We start from the raw sequence: 18908 nt of genomic DNA on the forward strand, positions 1-18908 counted from the left end.
CTCACTGTGGCACACAGTCCAGCTGGGGGCAGAGCCTCACGCTCGGCTAGCTTCTAAAACGGACTGTGCGACCTGAGCGTACAGTCTCAGTTTGTGAGTACAGAACTCAGCACCCGAAATTCCATGCACTAGGACATGTCAAGTCCACAAAATGGCCACTTGGGCCTCCCGCTTGGGACACCTCGTCTAGGCAAATACACTCAGAGCTCGGATGCCCTGGGGTGTGCGAGCACAGTGCTGCACCCCTGACACACGCGGTGGCCAGCTACGCCCGCCACACGCTTCCACGCAAAGCCACGGAGACCGGCCAGAGCCGCGGCGTCCAACCCCGTCCCACCCGCTGTACACAGCCCGACCAGCCGGCCCGGCCTCGTGCTGCCTCCTCACGGCCCCACGAGGCAGAGCTCGCCCGTGTGCGCGCCCCGCCACGTGAAAAGTCCTCCCGCACACACGATGGGGCCCTCGGTGTGACGTCGGGGGACAATCCTGCCAGCTGGGCCGGGCCTCAGTGGTGCCAGCAAGCCCTCTGAAGCCACACTAAAGCAAGACAGCCCATCTTGAAACTCCAAAGCAGGGCTCAATACACGACCCCAAACTCCCCCAACCAAAAAGCCAAAGGCCCAAGCAGTAGCAGTAGCTCGGTGACAGCACCCTGTGCCAGGCCAGCCCGCAACTCACTGCTCTCCCGAAGCTGCCCCCGCCTTCGTCCTGCGCCCCGTCTGTCAGCTGGACCCAAACTCGGTGGCCTCCACGTCTGACTGAACGCACGCCCGGGCTCAGCAGCCGACGCGGGCGGGGTGACTCTGCCACCCAGCCCTGGCCGAGCCCCATCCAGCTCCACAGTCACCACGAAGAACAGCCCCAAACTGGGCCTGGGCACAGGCTAGAACTGAGACGGCCACAGCCCGCTGGAGAACTGGCCCCAAACCGCAGAGCATGCGCAACGGGACCGACGGGCCTGCTGCTGACCCCACGCCCACATCTCCAGGGACGGACCAGAATGCCCGGGAGGCCTCCCTTCCTTCAGACAAGGGCGTCCAGTGGGCCTGACCCTGCTCCTGGCTTCCCTGTTCCAGTGTCTCCGATGGAGACCTCGTGGTTGACAGACAAGCTGAGACGGAGCGCGTGTCCGGCGTCAAGGAATCACGGCAACTGTGCGCAGTGACGACGCTGTGGTGCCGGTCCCCGTCCTCTGGCAGATTCGTGGTTCTGTCCCACACTGACCCCTGAGCACACATTCCCACAGCGACCCAGCGCCTGCACCTAGCTGCCCTCCCGGCACCACGCCCCAGGCCCGCCGCCCTGCTCCGCGGAGGCCTGCGGCTTCCTCACAGGGCGGCCGCCCCACACCGGACCCTCGAGCTGTTTCCGCCTCTCCACGCTCTCTCCCACCAGCTTGGGGTAAAACGCCCTCTATGCGTACGCAGTCATTTTTCACAAGAACGTGACACTCTACGAGTGAGACTAGGCCAGCTTCCGTCTCAGATCTCGCTTTGTGAGTGCTTCCTTTAAAACGACACCAGCGCCACAGAGCAGCAAAGGTGGCCTTCTGAGGGCCTGGGCCTAATGGGGGCTCCCACCTCGCAGGTGAGGATCCGACGCCAAGGAGGGACCCGCAACACGAGAACGAGGGAAGTCGCACATGCTGGGCAGCGAGGAGCAGGACCACGGTGAGGCTGCTCCGACGGGAGCCGGCTGTGGACGGCCTCGCCCCTGCTCACTTGTCGGGCAGATAACGTGCAGACAGCGATCTTCCCAAAGAGGAACCGAGCCCTCCGGCTGGAGCGACAGCCAGGGCAGCAGGAAGGGGACTAGCTGGGAGGACAGCAGATGTCCCAAACTGACCCCCCCCGCCACAGGTCCTGCGATGTCGTAGGACACTCACCCCCAGGGGTGCAACAGACCTGACAACCTGGGACCACCCCAGACGCCGAGGACGGACTAGGTACGAAATGGGGCAGTCTGGGACCACGGACGCGTGCGGCTATTGGGAGTCCCTACCAGCAAGCGCTTCCCAGCACCAGACACCCCAGGTAGTACGAGCCCTAAAAGTGACGCTGCTGCCCTGCTCTAGGACCAACTATGACTGACGTGACTCAAAGGCCATGTTCCAGTGCCCAGTGCTGCAGACTCTACATCGACCCATCATAGAACTGCAACCAGACCAGGCACCATCGCACGGTAAGGCTGCACGAACGGCTGGTTCCCGGTGCGCACCGCCGCTCACTTCCTAAGACTCGCCCGAGCACTCCAGTCCCCGGCGCCAGGACACGGGAGCTGTGACACGCAGAATCCACGAAGCTCAGGGACTAAGCGATCACAGCCGGCGCTTACGCACAGGCTGGCAGGCTTTGGCACTGCGGGCCGCGCCGGCTGGTGCACGGTCTACAGCGGGCGACAGGCTTTCGAAGAGCAAACTGCACGACTGGGGTGCGGCTGGTTGTGAAGCTCGGGAAGAGCAGACCTAGGCGCTCCTAGCTGCGGGGGGAGGGCCCTACTCGAGTCACCTGTTTGCGTGACCGAAATGTACAGACCGAGCATCTGAAAAGGGGGAGCAGACAACTGCAGTGTCCACCTTGGTCCCTCTCCCCAGCACAAGGCGAGCACCTGTAACCGCCCACCATGTGCTTCCTGTCCACACGAACACCCGCGGCCCAGCTGTCCTCTCAGGTACACCCGCCCCGGCTGGGCGAGGCGTCCTTGCACCGGAAGCACAAAAGCACTGCTGAGACGGAGCTGTCTGGGGCCCGCGGGGCGCCTTGGGCCCCACGCCGTGCTCCCCAGCGACTGGCGGTGAGCGGCCTTCCCAGCCCTCAGAGCCTCAGGCGGGGCACTCAGGTGAGAGTGAGGCCGCGTCCCACGGAACAGCTGTCCTCCACTGACACGACATGACACGACGGACGACCCCAGCAGCCCTCCTACCACTGAGGTCACCTGCGCCCCGCAACCACCCGATGGCTGTGCACGGTCTAAACCGTTCTCTTCACATCGTTTATCAGGACCCAGTTGAAAAAAGAACCTTATTCTGTGCCTGAGACTTTGCAGCTACTGAGATGCCCAAACATAACACAGGCGACACCATCTGTCAGGTGGGTGGGCTTTGGGAGACCCCGCTGGCGGAGGCCCCGCACGAGCGCTTACCTTCCTCCCCCGGCTCCTGCCCAGGCCGAGTGCCTTCGTCTTCCAAGCCTCCAGTACCTGACTCGGCGGCCGCGGGCGGGCTGTGCCGCTGGCTCAGCTTGTGCCGGATGACGGCGATCTCTCTCTTCAGCAGTTTGGCCCGTTTGCTCCTCGACCCACTGGACTTCATGGAGCACGTGAGGTCCAGCTTCTCCAGCAGCTCCCTCAGCTGCTCTTCCAGGGCCATGTGGGCCCTGTTGGCCGGGTTCAGCAACCTGTCCACTGAAGCCAAAGGACAACCGTCCGTGAGCCGCCCGCCACATTGCCCTCTCACGACCAAGCCCCACCACCCCAACGGCCCATCAGAGCTCCTGGGCCCAGATCCCTCACTCGGCCACGTGATAAGGACACAGGCCGCTCTGCCCACACCGAGCCCATGCTGTCACAGTCTCAGAAAGCGGAGCTGGCAGGCGCACAGGAACACGGACACACGGAGAACAGCCCCGGCTCCAGCAAGCAGGCAACTCGGCCACGTAGGGCACGGGCCCAGGCTGAGAGGGAGGTGGGCCAGGCACCAGGAGAGGGAGCTGCAGAGGAGCCCACTGCGGACTGTGCTCGCGGCTGCCATCCACGACACAGCAGACAGCCTTCCTCGAGCTGCCGAGGCCCACCCTGGGTACACATCCCCAAGTGACCCGCAACCTGGGCTGCACCAGGCAGAACCAGGCAGTCCCCTGCGGGGCACCGCCACACGTGTCTCTGGAGTGAGCACCTAAAACGTGGCTGGTATGAACAGAGGTGCCATGAGTGTAAAACACACACGAGGTAGCAACCCAAAAATAAAAATCAAAGAAAAATGTCTCCAGTAATTTTTACATTGAGTACGTGCTAAAAACCGTGACACCTGAGGTGCACAGCGTACGAGGTACGTCAGGAAAATAAACGCCGTGTTTCTTTTCCTTCACGAGGCTACTAGAAAACCTAGTCACACTGAGCGGTGCAGACCCAGCCCGGTGCTTACCGTCCTCCCAGGAGAAAGGCCGCCGAGGGGCCGCGGCGGGCCGCTCGGGCAGGTGCAGGCCGGAGGCCTCCTCGAAGCCGATGCTGTCCACCTGGCGGCGGGCCTGCCGCAGGACGACACCCCCCTGGTCACGCAGCCTCACCGCAGCTCTGTAGAACACCGTGTCCTTGGCATTGTATCTCATGCAGTTGTCCACGATGAGGTCAAAGTCCTCCTCGAACTCGAGGAGGCTCCTGTACCCCTGGGCTTCCAGCCGCTTCCTCATCGTGGCGAAGTCCATGGGCTGCTTGATGTGGTCCAGGTAGTCTGGTACCTGCTCGAGGCGGGGGACAAGCACTCACAAACAGCGAAGGGGTCTCCTGAGAACACACGCCAGCACCAAGTCTCACGTGCACACACACGCACGCACACATGAACTCGCGCACGGCAGAAACGACTCTCGCAGTACCAAGTGGCAGCACTGAGGACGGCAAACTCCCACCCGCACCCGAGGGACCCCTCTTTACTGAAACAGTCGCTGCGGTGCTGGGCCGGGCAGACCTCACCCCTGCAGAGAGGTGCTTTCTAGGCGGGACTTTTTCATTCCCAATACTTTACAACAACGTGTTCATCAGTTTGCAATGAAACAGAAAAGTAGGTCAGATAAAAACACGCATTCTGGTCACCATGCCGTCCAGTCAGCGTCCCTAACCCAGCAGCGGCGCGGGGCGGTCACAGCGCGCGGACACCCACCTCCTTCAGGCTCACCGGCTGGGCGAATATGCGAGCCGGGTCCTTGTCCTGCAGCTGGTCCAGGACAGAGCGCAGCAGCACAGTCAGCGGGGTCAGCCGCAGCTCCAGCGCCATGCGCTCCACCTTCACCTGGGGGCGACAGCGCTCAGTCCTCACGCTGCTCTGCTCCAGCCTGCCCCCTGCCCCGACGCCCTACCTGAAACACTCACCTTTGACCTGGGCCACTGCCCGTTAACCCCCCAAGGCCTAGGGCCTGGCGCGTCATGCGTGGCGCCGCCAAACACCCTCCATGTGCCCCCTGCTCCTACCTTCCCTGGCCCAGTGCCATCCCGGATACCACACTGGACACCACGATGCCTCTGTCCCCCCCCACCTCCCCCCACTCCCCGCTCTAAGAGGTCAAGGTCACCCCGGCCGGCCACCTGGCCCACGCCACGCGTGAGGATGGCTCGGAGGAGGGCCGGGCCAAGGACCGCAGGCCCCAAAGCCCATGCCCAGGAGGCCCACGGCGCCCGGGCACGCACCTGCTCCCGCTTGAGCTTCTCGCGCTTGCGCAGGAGCTCGACCAGCAGGCGGGCGCGCTCCAGGTCGTGCCGCAGCCGCTGCCAGCGCTTCAGCTGCTCCTTGGCGGCTTGGAGCTCCTCATCGCTCTCCCTCTGAGGGGCGAGACCAGAAAGCCACAGTCAGCCCAGACGTCAGCCCAGACGTCAGCCCAGACATCCCCCAGACACCCGCTCAGATGCCCCCCGGGCGCTGACCAGCGGGGCCAGGCGTCCAGGACCCTTCTGGACGCCGAGGGAGAGAGCAGCCCCCATGCTCTGCCTCACACTCCCTTCCTCGTCCCCAAGGCCTGTCCAGGCCCTGCGGGCCTCACGCACGCCCGGGGAGGTCACCTTCCACGCCTCGGCGGTGCTTCCTCGGCTCTGCCCCGGGCCCGCCTTCCAGAGCCTGCTGCCAGCATGGCGCTGCCCAGTCCACACGCTCGAGCCACGGCCGCCCCGCGCCTGCGTCTCAGCAGGAGGCGCTCCCGCCCAACGTGCCGCGCAGCGAGGTGTCGGGACCAAGGCCTCGCCTCCTCCCCAACCACGCTGCCCACGTGCTCAAGTCTGTCCCTGTCACAGGTTCTGATCACAGCAGCCCAGGACACCATGCTCCTATCCCAACGTACGTGCACATCTCACTAGACGGAAGCAAGGCCCTCCTCAGAGGCATCGCTCCCCACTCCTGGGACACGCCCACGGCCTCAGCCTCTCGCTCCTGTCACCTGGGGCACATGCTCACACTTGCCACACTCTTCTCTCTCTGGACGGCTCTGCCCCACCCCTTCCAGACGGAGCTGAAACAGCCGAGGGGACCCCGCCTCGGCCCCAGTCTGAGCACCTGGCAGAGAGCCCGCTCTGCCTGGCCCGTGGGAACCGCTGGCACTCAGCCCTGAGACCACGCGCTGACGCTGCTTTCTACAGGGGACTTGCGAGCTCCTGCTGCCACGAGGAAGGGGGGCTGGCGCAGGGGCCCCACTGGGAAGCGGCCTCGGCATCATTCTTTTAAAACTCTCAGGCGTTAAACAGGAGTTAACGGCAGTATCAGCTCTGCAAACGAGGCCAGCTATGACATAAAAGAGCACATTTAAAAGCCAAATTCCCCCCAGAGCATCTGAAAACCATCCCATCCAACCATTTGCAGCAGACACTCTGAAAACACCAGGCACCAGGATGCTGGCCTGGTGACCGTCCATAGTGCCCTGGGCCCAGTGTGCTCACCGCCCTGGCCGCAGGAAGACTGAGGCACACGCGGCCTCGCCTGCTCAAAGAGCCTGGCCTTCCCGACCCGGCTCTCAAGGGCTGTCTGTGCCCCACACTAACACCCGCCCTGGAAGGCAGAACTGAGGACACTTCCAGGCCATGTTCCTAAACCAGCCTGACTTCCGGTCAACAACTGAGGCCACCCATGGCTTGGAAGGGGAACACATGCGTGCTGAGGTGGGGAGACGGTTGGAACTCCCACAGTGAGGACCAGCTCGGTCCCATCAAAACCCCAGTGCTGGGGACAAGGCACAGCAGCGAGGGCCCGGCACATCCACCAAGTCCGCGGACACTACCTGGCCCCAAGGAGCTGACGCAGCCGGTGGCAGCGGTAGGGTGGACTGACTGCACAGGCCCAGGAGGCACCTGCACTTCCTGCCAGGCCAGGGTCGGAGCAGGGCAGGTCTGGGGCTCCACGACCCACAGCACAGGGGCCCGGGCAGGGCCCAGCATCCTGAGGCGCTGCATCTGCCCTCGGACCCACTAGTCCCGTCTGTCTGCTGTCCCCCCCAATCAGGTCAGGCCCTGGAGAGACGGGCAGGCACCCAACCTCTCCCAGGGCCAGGCTCCGGGTAGGCACCCAGAAACAGATGAATGAATCAAATTAAACTCTCATATCAAGTATTCTTAAAGTTCCAAAAGACACAGAAATCACACCGAGCCTTAAACATTCCATGTGGAACATGGCTGTTCTGGACGCCCCCAGAAGCAAAGCTTTACAGGGTGGCGTGGGGAAGCCCTCCCCTGTCGCCATCCTTCCCAGAGAGGCGGGCGGCCCCCGCCAGCCCACAGGGCAGTGACCTGCAGCCGTGTCCACGAGCCTCCACCGGCCGTGGCACCCCAAGGGGCACCCTGGGGCTGTCAACACCGACCAGCTCCAGGAGCACGGACGCACAGCTATGCCGTCACCGCCCAGCCCTTCCGCACAACGGCCGATGCCTGGGGGCCAGCTCGAGCCAGCATCCTCCGCCCCAGGAGCCCCTGCAGTCCCAAGACCAGGTGGGACGCGAGTCTGCAGAGGCCTGACCCGCCACACGCTGTCCGTCACCATCGCCTGAGAGCGCGTGTCCTTGCACGTTTCACGGGACACGACTCAGATGGTGCCACAGGCACCAGGACACCTGCAGCGGCCCTGGACCACTGAGGGGAGGGACGGCGCATCCTCGCACCCTCAGAGGAGCGGTGGGGTACAGAAGCACACCCCTCCATCCTTGAGATAGAGGAGGGTCGGGGCCCATCTTGAAGAGACCCAGAATCCCAACTTTTTCTTGGGTTTTCAAAGAGCGTTAAAAACAGACGTTAAAATTCAAATTGCTTTAAAAACTGAGCATTTAAACGTGTTAATAAAGTACCTGTTTGTCACCGGAAAATTAGAAAGCATTAAGATGAGGAGTCCCTGAGAACGACGTCGAGGTCCAGGCCAGGGGCGCCCAGAAGAAGAACTCGCCCTGGGCTGAGACGGGACGGCTGAGACAAGCAGCAACGTGACTGGAGGGAGGGGAAAGGCGGCGATGCACTCGAAGGCCAAAACCACGCCTCCCTCTGTGCCAGGTGGCGTGGAGGGCAGCGACAGGAGGGACAGGATCCCGCTCGGTAAGGGACTGCCTTAGAACTGGAGCAGCCAGCAGGAAGCTGTGCCCAACCCCAGGACACAGCGGAGGAGCGACGCCCAGCGGCTGGCCGCGGAGCCCCGAGACACTGCACGCCACAGAACCACACGCCAGAACCCGGAATCCCGAGCTTCACGCGTCCGTGCCCGCGCCCACCCAGGGAGCACCGCATCCCGCGGCGTCTGACGGCGTCCGTCCCCTCGGATTTGCTCAGCCACCGGGCGACGCAGCACGGTGAGATCCCGGGCAGCAGGGCCTTGCAGATGCCAGTGTGGCAGCTGCCCCAGCAGTCGGAGGGACTGTCCCCGCTGCGTGCCCAGGAGGCGGAGCGAGGGCAGTGAGGGAACCCTGACCAGACCCCACTCTCCTCTCAGCCCAAGGTGGCGGCCAGGCCTGGAGGCCAGCCGTGGACACCACCCCTCAGAGCATCAAGTGGGCCGACAACGCCAGCCAAGAACTGGGGGCCACGTACAGATGAACCATCTTTGCTCTCGATCCCTTTCGAAATGCTTCTTTCAGAAGCGCGGCACATCACCACGCGCCTCCATGAACCCGAACGCGGCACTCCGACGGGGCGCACGTCTGGCTCAGTTCCCGTTCCCTCACTCACCCCGCAGCGCAGTCCATGCTGAAGCAGCCTGCAGAGCAAGGCCCTCAGGACAGTCACTCCTCGTACCGCCTTCGCTTCCAACACAAACCCCGGGGCGCACAGGCCCCGCCCACCGGCTGCTGCCCCATCCCGCGGGACCCCACCCTTGTGGTCCCTGAGACTGCCCCTCCCTGGCATCCCCACCGTGTGCAGAGTGGGGGAGCGCAGCAGGACCCAAGGGGCAGGAACATCCAGCCACGTGGTGTCACCTGCACGTCCGCAGTCCTCACCTGCTGCTAGGACCAGGCCTCGGGGCGGGGCAGGGGCGGAGCCGGAAGCAGGCAGAGGGGCTCCTAGGGGCTCCTAGGGGCTCCGACCTCGCAGTGTCAGGAGGCAGGCGGAGGACGGGAGGGGGCTGCGACGGCACGTACCTGCTGCGCGCTCCGCTGGGACTGCAGGCTGGACTGGAGCCGCCTCAGCAGGGGGGCGCCGTTCCTGGACAGCCTCTTCAGCAGCCAGTAGCTGTGGGCGCGCTCGACAAACTGCTTCTTCCGCTGAATGGCCACCTGATTCGCAATCCTATTTAATCTAAAACACGGAAAAACTCAGAGTTTAGCTTTACAGAGGTATGTTAACATGCTTTCACCACGGAAGCTAGAAACGACGGCGCCCCTCTCCATCGGCCGGACGTGCTCACGCGACATCTCTCCTAGCCCTGGCTCACGTAGTGCCACCTCCGCTGCCCCTGGTTCTGCTGACAGAGGCCAGCATCTCCAACGAGCCACGGGTGTCATCCATTCTCAACTCACCCTGCGTTGATCAGTTCAGACACCTAAAAATAAAACGTGCCGAGCACAGCTTGAATGTGTTTAATTTCCTCCACATCACGCCGCCCCACGCACGGGGCCGTGACCAGGTACATGTGAAGACCCCTCAAGGACAGCTCACGCCCACGGAGGGTGGCGGGTGCAGGGTGCTGGTCCCACTCAGTCACCTCAAAGAGGACAGAGATGCGACAACTCGAGGTAGAGGGAAAAGCAGCTGACGGGCCAGGGCTGGAGACGAAGAGGGGCTACTGCTGGCTGAGGTGACAACGGGGTCTTCAAGTCTCCCGAGAGACCTCACCCTTTCAGAGACCACAGAATGCAAAGGCTTTGTAAAAACACTCGCAGAAGGGACGGTGATCACTCAACAATTCTGAGGCCACCAGAGAGCTGGCACCTCCCCAGTACCACCCTCCCTGAAATGCCCACCCGTCAATCCGCCGCACAAGGACACTGAGTGGTAATGGGAGGTCACTCTAAACTCAAACTTAACAGAACAAAAACATGAAATGCAACAAGGCATTCCTCATGGTGCACCGAAATCAGAATTTCAGGACAGCAAGCAAGGAATTTCAAGACCTATCTTTTTAAAAGATGCAACTCACAAGTTTTACAAAATAACCAATGAACAAAATAGTCCCACACAGCCCCAACACCCCCGCACGGCCCTCCGCTTAAACCGCAGCTCCTGGCCACGTGGCTGCTTGGCCATCTGCTGAGCTCTGATGGACATGGCTGCCGTCCCGGGGTCAAGACCCGCGTGCCATGCAGGGACCCAATGCCCTCTCCTCTAGGGGGACCCAGCTTGAGTCCTTCTGGGGACCCAACCTGAGAAACTGACTTTGGGGACAGCTCCGTGCCAGACACAGGCCAGGGGCTTTGCAGAAGTACCCCTCGTCCGGTCAAGCCCCAAGGGGAAGGTGCCAAGAGCCCCCGCAGGCAGATGTGAACCCCCAGTATGTACGAGCTCAAGTGTGTTCACAGCCTGCCCTTGACCAAAGGGCCACAGGTCCACACATTCCAGGACACCTGGTCACATGGCCTCAGCGTGGCAGGAACGGGATGCCCAGGAGCGGCACCCAGCCCGACCCCACCATCGCCGGGGGCCCCAGCAGAGGGTGCACTGGAGACACAGGCTCTGCAGAGGGCCCCGCGCCCGAGCCGGTGTGCCCATGGGCGGTGCCAGCCTTCGTCCTTACCACCCTGGGCTGAACGCACGCGGGCACAGCCGGGGCCGGCCACAGTGCCCCACGGCCCTCCGCACACATGGACGGATGTTCTCACACGCTCACTCGGCTACCTCGAGGGTCCCGTGAAGCAAGGAGACAGAAGCACTTTTTAACAATTTCAAGGTCCAGAAAAATGCTGTTCGGCCTCACGCTTTTATAGATTTGAACCTCACAAAACCAGCCGCCCTCTCCTCCAGAGTCGGGACGTGTGAGCTGTCGGCAGCCCGTGGCCTGGGAGAAGGCTTGGGAAGCTGTCCTGACGTGCCTGCTGCAAGCCGCGCTTTGAGCACTGATGGCAGCATGCGAGCACCCAAGTGCCAGAGGAGCGGGCAGGGCTGAGTGCCCCGGAAGGACACACGCTGTGCTGACACTCAATGCCGCCGCACCCACCCAGCTGTGGGGGGCAGAGGGCGCGCCAACCCGCACCACGGAAACGCCCAGCGGAGGGCACGGCACCAACGCAGGACGGGAAGCGACTCGGCTCCCTGGACAAACTCCAAGGGGAAAGAGGCCAAGCGGGGAGACTCACAGGGCTCGCGTAACTGTAGAGGCCCAGTGAACCCTGGTGTTCAGAACGGGGTAAGCAGGTGAGTCCCACACAGGGGAGTACAGCGGAGGACCCGTGGTGGGAAAGGGTTGTCGGGGGCTGGGGGCTGGGGGCTGGCCGGCTGGCCCATCGGGTGGACTGTGGTTTCGAGCCTGCCTGCCCTCAAGTCAGTCATTAAACTAGGCATTTCTTCTGTGCAACTTCCTGATTTTGATTCTATTTTAAACTTTTTTTTACTACAGTATTTGGCAAGAGCATATTGAAAGGATCACAAGTCTGACTTTCTCAAGGCTTTTTGAATGTGCCTTATAAACAAAGTGCTTCCAAGTGACAGATCAACAGGCATAACTGACAGATGCCCAGTAAGTGCTGGCGACATGGCTTCTGGAGATGCATCAGGAGACGGTGGACGGTGGCGGCCGCAGCGGCCTGCACTGAGCTTCTGGAGAAACTGAAGGCGGGCCCCAACGCAGGTCAGCTCGTAAAACGTCTGTGTGCGATTTGGGGACACAACGTGGAAGGGAATTTTACAAATTGACTGCATCGCACAGCACAATGGCTTTTATACAACCTACTGCACGTGTGACGAAGGTCTGCGGCACTCACGTCTCTGGTAACAACCAGGAACGCAGCAGAGGGAGACCCTGTCTCACCACAGGAGGGACGTCCCATACAGAAACCTCGCCTGTCTTTCCAAACCCCGTTTCATTAAGAGAGGCGCCCAGAAGTGTCACTTTCGGTTAAGAATCTTCAAGTTGTCCGTTTCTTTCGTTTGAGCGTGTACCAACGACTGTGACAACATGACCAGGAAGAAACCTAAACACTCAAGGTCCAGTGAGAGTGACGTGAGGTTAACGTGGGGACAGCAGCTGGGTGGCAGTCAGCCGCACCCTGACAACGAAACCCGCCCCCAAGTGACTAAAGACCTGTGAGGGACACTGGAGGGACAGACGCACTGGGACGCCCCCCCCCCCCCACCGCGGGCTGACAGCAGCAAGGAGACAGCCAACAAATCAAGGTGTTCGCAAAAAACTGCAGCCGCTGAGCCCTGAGTGGGGCGGGTGGCAGGGGACAGGAGGGCCACTGAAGAGCACTTAGAAGAAAACCCTGAGGCCCTCACAGAAATAAAGGATCATTTAAACAAGATACAACACCAGCCATAAGTAAATAAATGAAAATGCATTAAAAACTAAAAGGCGATGCCCTCCATCCGCTCTCACCCCATCACGTCGGCCCTGGGCGGGCAGTCCTTGGGTGAGTCTGGATGAAAACAAGAAAAACCGCAGGCCGGAACAGCCCGCCCAAACTGTCGTTTTCACAGATGTCCATGAAAATAACGTAAGAGACTCTACAACGTATTCTACCAATCTAGAAACAAAAACCTAGATCTACACAAACGACAAAACAAAACTCATTTTTAAAAACACTCCCGCACTCAACTTTCGTGGACATTTTTATGGAGCAAAGCATCGCCTCCCACGAAGACGCTGACGACGTCCTCGTGGGCAGCGAGGCGGCCGCGGCCGTGTTTTCGTAGACGGCGGGGAGCGAGGCTTCCGAGACGGACATGCACGCCGGGGGACTCGGGCCGAGCCCAAAGCAGAGCGTGGAGGCCGGGGGCCTCGCACAGGAGGACGAGGGGCCGAGCACGGCCCGGCGATGGAGAACAAGGGGGACTGGCCCGCACAGGGCAGGGCTCGGGGAGCCACTGTGGGATTCGGAGAGGTGGCCAGAGGTGCGGGGACAGGGCCGCGAGCGCTGGCAGCCGATGGGCAGGGGGGCGTAAACCAGCACGCGGCCGGCTGCAGCGAGCCCCGGCTGCGGGAGGGCTGTGCAGAGCCGCAGGGCTGGGGAGGGCGGGCTCCTCAAACCTGACCCCAACCGCGCCCCGCGTCAGAAAACCACGCCAACTGACAACCGTCCGCAGCACGACTATGGCTGTTTCGGACCCTTGTTCTCTACGCGGACACATCCGTGGGGGAAGCGATATGACTGGGACCTGCCTCAAAGCCATCACAAGGCAGCAGGTGAGGGACACCAGACAGGTGTGGGGACTGGTGACTGCCGAAGCGGGGGCAGAGTGCTGGGCTCGCCTACTCCACAGATTTCCAACCCTGAAAAGACTTTTGAAGACGTCAGTGAAAACGAGGAGGTCAGCTTCCCAGGGGCGGGAAGCCATCCACACAACCTACCCAACTCGCCACATGCTGCCGAGGTGGGGCCTCCTCAGCGCCGGGGACGGGCCAGCGAAAAGAGAGACACCCCAGGTGGTGCTGGGGGCAACGTAGCAGCACCCAAAACGCCGCTCCCAAGAGCACCTGCACTGGCGGCAAGGACGTACCCAACGCCACCCACCAGGGACGCTTCAGTCAGGATGACGCAGACCCACTGCAACACGCAACCTGTGTCCAAGGTCCCCGTACAGGCCGCCCAGATGGCCTGTGCACCAGGCAGGGAGACAGGCGTGCGTGACGCCGATGGCGGCTACCGCGGGGAGGGCCGCGACTGGGAGGGGCCCTCACTCAACACCCGGCTCCGCTTTCTAAATGCTCTACGTTTGATAAACGGGAACGTTGGTCTCTCGAGTTTTTTCCTGTGTTTAAGCTTGTGATATAAAAATCACGAAAAACAAGGAAAATGCCATTAAAAAATCATCCCCACCTTCATGTGGGAGGGACGCTGGGCGAGCACCCTCATGAGGTCCCCTGCCGTCGCCACTGGGCACTGGGACTTTAGACGCACCCTCCCTCTCCAAGCCTCTCTCTTGAAGGGTATGAATCTCTACGATGGGCACGAACAGCTGGGGTTGGATGGAGGTCGCCGTGGCACCAGTGAGACAGAGTCAACCTCCCAGACCTAAAAGCCCCGCATTTGCCTCTGGAAGTGGTTCTGGGCCACCCTGGCTCCCAGGAGAACCCCCTGCCCAGTGTGGCTCGGGTCAGGACTCTCCAGACCCTCCTGGGTTCCCAGACACGTGGGTGACAGTCACAGAGCCCCAAGGTCACCGGGGTGTGCACGTCGGCACCTCCCGGCCGGGCCTCCCCACCACCCAGTCACAGTGAGGTGGCTGCCTGCAGTGGGCCTCCCCAGCAGACCAAGAGCTGCAGTCCCCGAGGCCAGGCCAACGGTGATGGCCAGCAGGGTGGAGCCCCACCTCATGCCCTCCCGATGCCCACCTCTCCCCCACCACCCACCGAGCGCCAGGCCCGGCCCAGCGCCCGCAAGCCCACCCTGGGGACCCGCGGGGTGGCCTTCTCTGGAAACCACTGCCTGCTGGCCCACAACGTCATGACAGAAGGAACCTGCTGACAGGAAAAGCGGAGGGAGGGCTGAGGTGGGCGCTGTTTCCGGCCCTCACGGGGAGATGACCCAGGCGAGGGCAGATGCGATGCGACACCTGGGCCGTGAAGTGGAGCAGGGTGGCCATATGGCCTCCAAGGGCATCCCAGACCTCACATCGCACTCCAGAAAAAACGAAAGCAAAGACTTCTTGGAGACACTAGCAACATTTCCATCACCAAGAAGCAAGGGACACCGCGGCCTCCAGGTGAGGGACGCATGACGTCTACATGATACCTGGGACACGTCCGATAGCCATGAGGACACCAGACAAATCCTAAAAGAGGCCGGCAGTCCTAAGGGGCAGGGCTGTCTTCTTTGAAATAGGGCTTCTCGGGGACACTGAGCAGCCATGGAAGTGTCCAGACCAAAGACAGACCACAGAGACTGGCCAGGAGGGGGCCGCTGTGTGCGGGGCACGTGGGGTACGACGTTAGTTAGCGAGAGGTGACTCGGGGTAAAGATCTGGGTGTTTCTCCTTCTCCTTGTTTTTGCAACATTTCATAAATTTGCGGTTTTTCCTCAGTAAAAATCTGAAGTAAAGATAACCCTCGCCCCCTGGCCCTACTCTGGCCTCTACGGGTGCCTGTGGAGAGCACTCCCTCGGCCTGCCTGTCACACTGCCCAATACTGTACCCGCGTGAGCCCAGGCGACACCCAGGCGGGAGTGGAGGCCCGCTTGCAGGTGGCGATGACCCACTGCTAGGATTACAGTCGTCAAGTAAACTGTCAACCCTCCCTCTGCCCAGAGGGAGCCAGCACGGTGACCGTGAACAGAAGTGGCAAAACCCCGCTGGCAAGCTCTCCCCGGAGATGCGTGGCGGGGAGACCCTTCCAGTGGGACAGCAATCACAGCCAGCGGGCTGAGCATGGGGGACACCAGGGCAGTCCTGCCCACGGAGCCCACCTACCCAGCAGAGCCGCCAAGAGGAGGGGGCCTGAGGGCGGCGGGGCCGAGGCGTCTGAATGCTTGGCGACACGCCGCGGCCCCCAGGAACACTAACTTTATTTGCGTAAACACCGCAACCTCATACTAGCCAAACACGTCGGAAGCGCACAGTGCCGAGTGGGACTCACAGCCTTTCCCAGCATTCCCTACCTTCCACTCGCTTGGGCTCCCAGGGCGACAGGGACCTGCTCAGCAGATGTGCCACGCCCCCTCGGTAAGGAGCTGGCAGCAGCCGCGCACAGCAGGGCCCAACCCACAACCCGGGGAGCAAGGAGCGGAACACACAAGACAGTGCTCGGGACACAGGAGCATGGGACGTCCCGCCTCCATGGAAGCTCGGGTGCACGCCTCAGGGACCAGTAGCAGAGCCTGCGCCTGCACGCCCGGCAGCCGTCCCTCTGCCCCTGGTTCCAGAGCCACTTTCCAGAGATGCTTGAGCACCTTCCCATGGGGGTACTGGGGGAGCCACCACCCAGGCCACGGGGTCTCAAGACAGGCCCCAACGGGCGTCCACAGGCGCACACACAGCCCCACTGCTGTGGGGCCCCCAGAGCGGGGCCTCCACCTGGCAGGGCTAAGCCAGCACGTCTCTCGTGTCCCTAGGACGTGGCACATCGTGGCGTAACAAAACTAACTGCTGGAAACGTGAAGACACAAGGCTCAAGTCCAAGTTCTCATTGCTGGAGTCACAAGCACAAAGTCCCTCTGTCTGACGGCTACCGGCGCTCACTCACGTCTGTCCTCGCCGGATGTACAGAAGCGGGGGCGCCCGGCAGCGGCGGCCTTGAGGACGGAGGACTGGGAAGCCGCTTCTCCGTCCTCATCAACGCAAGTCACCACTTCCTTTGTGGCATCGGCCTTGACTTGAGACTATACGTGGAACGACCCAAGTGGCCGAGAGGACCTGGCCAAGGAGCACACCCACTGTGTTCACGAGAAGCCACCGTACTGCACAGATGAGGGGCCAAGTTACCTGACCAGGCACTCCGGCGGGGGGCGGCGGGGCTGATCAGTTACACCAGGGGATCCAGGCGACCCTAACTCGATGAGTCCCTTCCCCTGACCATCCCCTCCCCCAGGAGGCAGCCGTAAAGTAGATAAGGCACAAGGCACCGGAGGAGCACACAGGGCGAAGCCGGCACGTGAGGCGGCAGCGGGTGACAGGAGGAGCAGCGGCGCCCAGGTCACGGCGTTTCTTGGAGGGGGATGGGCACTGTCTTCCCTACACCTGGCTTCCCACCTGCGACGCTGACGCTGTTGGAAACAGCTTTCATTATAAGGAAAGCAGGGGAGGGAGGGCGCAGGTGGAAGCAGCTGCTCAGGACTGACTGGAAGAACCCGCGCAGTGTCCGACCACACCCACAGCACCCCGGGACTGGCCCAGGCGGGCCCCCAGCCTGACTCCAGCAACTCGGGACTCTCAAGTGGGTGGCCAAAGCCTTGGACGAGCCACCTCTTATCCCACGATCTAGTGCTCAAGGAAGTCAAAACCAGTCTGTGACTTCAAGGCATTAAATGTTCTAAAATTGAACGCGCTGTCCTCTGCTCACTGGGAACAGACTAACTTGGAACCAACCGTCTGCTATCCCCACCACTTGAAAACTTAATATTTAAACCACCAAATCGCAAAGCACTCACTGTCCCTGTCAGCCCACCGTCCTCCCTGCAGGGCACAAAGACGACCCCTCCTCCCTCGGCCCACGTCCCTCCTGCTGCCCAGCGGGCCTGGGAGCACTGTCGCAGCTCGGCTGGCTCTTGCAGCACAGGCTGTGGAGGGCGCCCAGCTTCCCCCGCAGGCGGCATGCCCGGCTTCACCCCAACTTGTGCTCCCTGGGCCCTCTGCACGCCCCCAAAGTAATGCTTTGATCCTGAGAACAGGCCGGCCACCAGTCAGCCACCCCTCCCAGCACCTGCCCTGACGCCCCGCAGGTGCTCCGACACTCTGACTGACTGGGAGAGCTCCTTCTGTGGCAAGGTGACCCGGAGCATCAGGGTCTCCCAAAGACTCCAGGCAGCCCAGTCGACGAAGCCTGCGGCCCAGACACTTGTCCAGGTGCGTCCTTCGACTCTACTCCAAACCAAAATGACGGGCGATCCCTAATTTAGGACAAGAACAAAGAGACGCGGCAACCACACACCTTCGGCACGTGGTTCAGCTCCAGCGTCTGCTCTGAAACGCGGGCCGAAGCGTGCGTGTTCTCACGGGCCGAGTCACCTCAGACTCCCGGGGCCGGCGCCGCCCCCTCCACCGCAGGCCAGGTGCGCTCTCCTGCCCACGTGCCCGTGGCCCCAGGCCGGCCCCTCAGGGAGCAGGGCGGGCACCAGGGGAGCTCACTGGACTTCTGCGTTTGTTAGGTCACATTTTTGTTGTTTACCTCAATTTCAGTAAAGCTGAAACGCTGAGGCTCTTAGAGACCCTTGATACAAACCCCGCACTTCCTAACTCAGAGACAGGAACCCAAACGGAACCGGCTTTTAAAGTCAGGCTGACACGTGAAGAGAGAAACCTTGGTTCTGACGACAGTTTTCTCTAAAGAGGGAGTGTGAGCACTTTCACCCACTTTGTCTGATTCCCTGGTTCTGTAATGAGCACACGCTGCTCTGTAGAAGAGAAAAGAATTCGTTTCGGGGGTGAGGGCAAAACCACGCTTCGAACTCTCCAGACAGTAAGTGCCTGCTCCTGTCCAGGTGAAACCAGGGCTCTCTGTGGCAGGTCCTGGCACACGCATAAGTTCACTAGTGAGAGCGTGACGAAACTCGTGACCCTTAACCACAACGTGTCAGATGGCACGAAGTATTTTACATCACAGATACCCGGGGAAAAAAAACAGAAAAGGCTAATGTTCAAGATAATAAGGGTGATTCTTCCTTTTAATAAAAATATCTTGGTACGTCTGTCACCTACTGGACTTAAAACAATTTTACCTCCACATGACTCGCTCTCAAATACGAAGGCAGTCCGGGTACCAACAGGCGCCTCTCCAAGCGCGCTCGCGAGCAGACGTGCACGTGCACCCTGATTCCATCAGCTCGATGCTGTACTTCCTCCCCAACCAGGCCCTGTTACAAGTGTGTCACTTCCTCAAAGCTCAGGAAGCACCGGTGTGGGGTGTCTGCTCCCCTAGACCCGCCCCCCCCTCGGCACT

At 61.6% G+C, this 18908-nt stretch overlaps 1 protein-coding gene and 1 long non-coding RNA gene across 12 annotated transcripts in view; both read right to left on the bottom strand.

Moving 5' to 3' along the window:
• The window catches only part of LOC111730031, a 4353-nt gene extending 1220 nt beyond the window's left edge, over positions 1-3133 (bottom strand). Inside the window, exons 1-2 of the long non-coding RNA XR_002776525.1 lie at positions 2880-3133; positions 279-281 (exon numbers count right to left, since the gene is read on the bottom strand). This is a non-coding gene — a long non-coding RNA (uncharacterized LOC111730031). The remainder of the gene's footprint in view (positions 1-278; positions 282-2879) is intronic.
• Positions 1-18908, bottom strand: part of BRD1 (bromodomain containing 1) — a 35762-nt gene that overhangs the window by 13163 nt on the left and 3691 nt on the right. For 6 of the 11 annotated variants that reach the window (XM_023521173.1, XM_023521176.1, XM_023521181.1 and 3 more), the window contains exons 2-6: positions 9306-9462; positions 5398-5529; positions 4874-5002; positions 4142-4454; positions 3142-3402 (exon numbers count right to left, since the gene is read on the bottom strand). In XM_023521173.1, the coding sequence (XP_023376941.1) occupies positions 3142-3402; positions 4142-4454; positions 4874-5002; positions 5398-5529; positions 9306-9462 (992 nt within the window). The remainder of the gene's footprint in view (positions 1-3141; positions 3403-4141; positions 4455-4873; positions 5003-5397; positions 5530-9305; positions 9463-18908) is intronic. The other 5 variants (XM_023521180.1, XM_023521182.1, XM_023521179.1 and 2 more) reach the window with 2 other exon arrangements.

Source organism: Pteropus vampyrus, unplaced genomic scaffold (genome assembly GCF_000151845.1).
Source record: "Pteropus vampyrus isolate Shadow unplaced genomic scaffold, Pvam_2.0 Scaffold299, whole genome shotgun sequence".
In the NCBI taxonomy this organism is placed as follows: domain Eukaryota; kingdom Metazoa; phylum Chordata; class Mammalia; order Chiroptera; family Pteropodidae; genus Pteropus; species Pteropus vampyrus.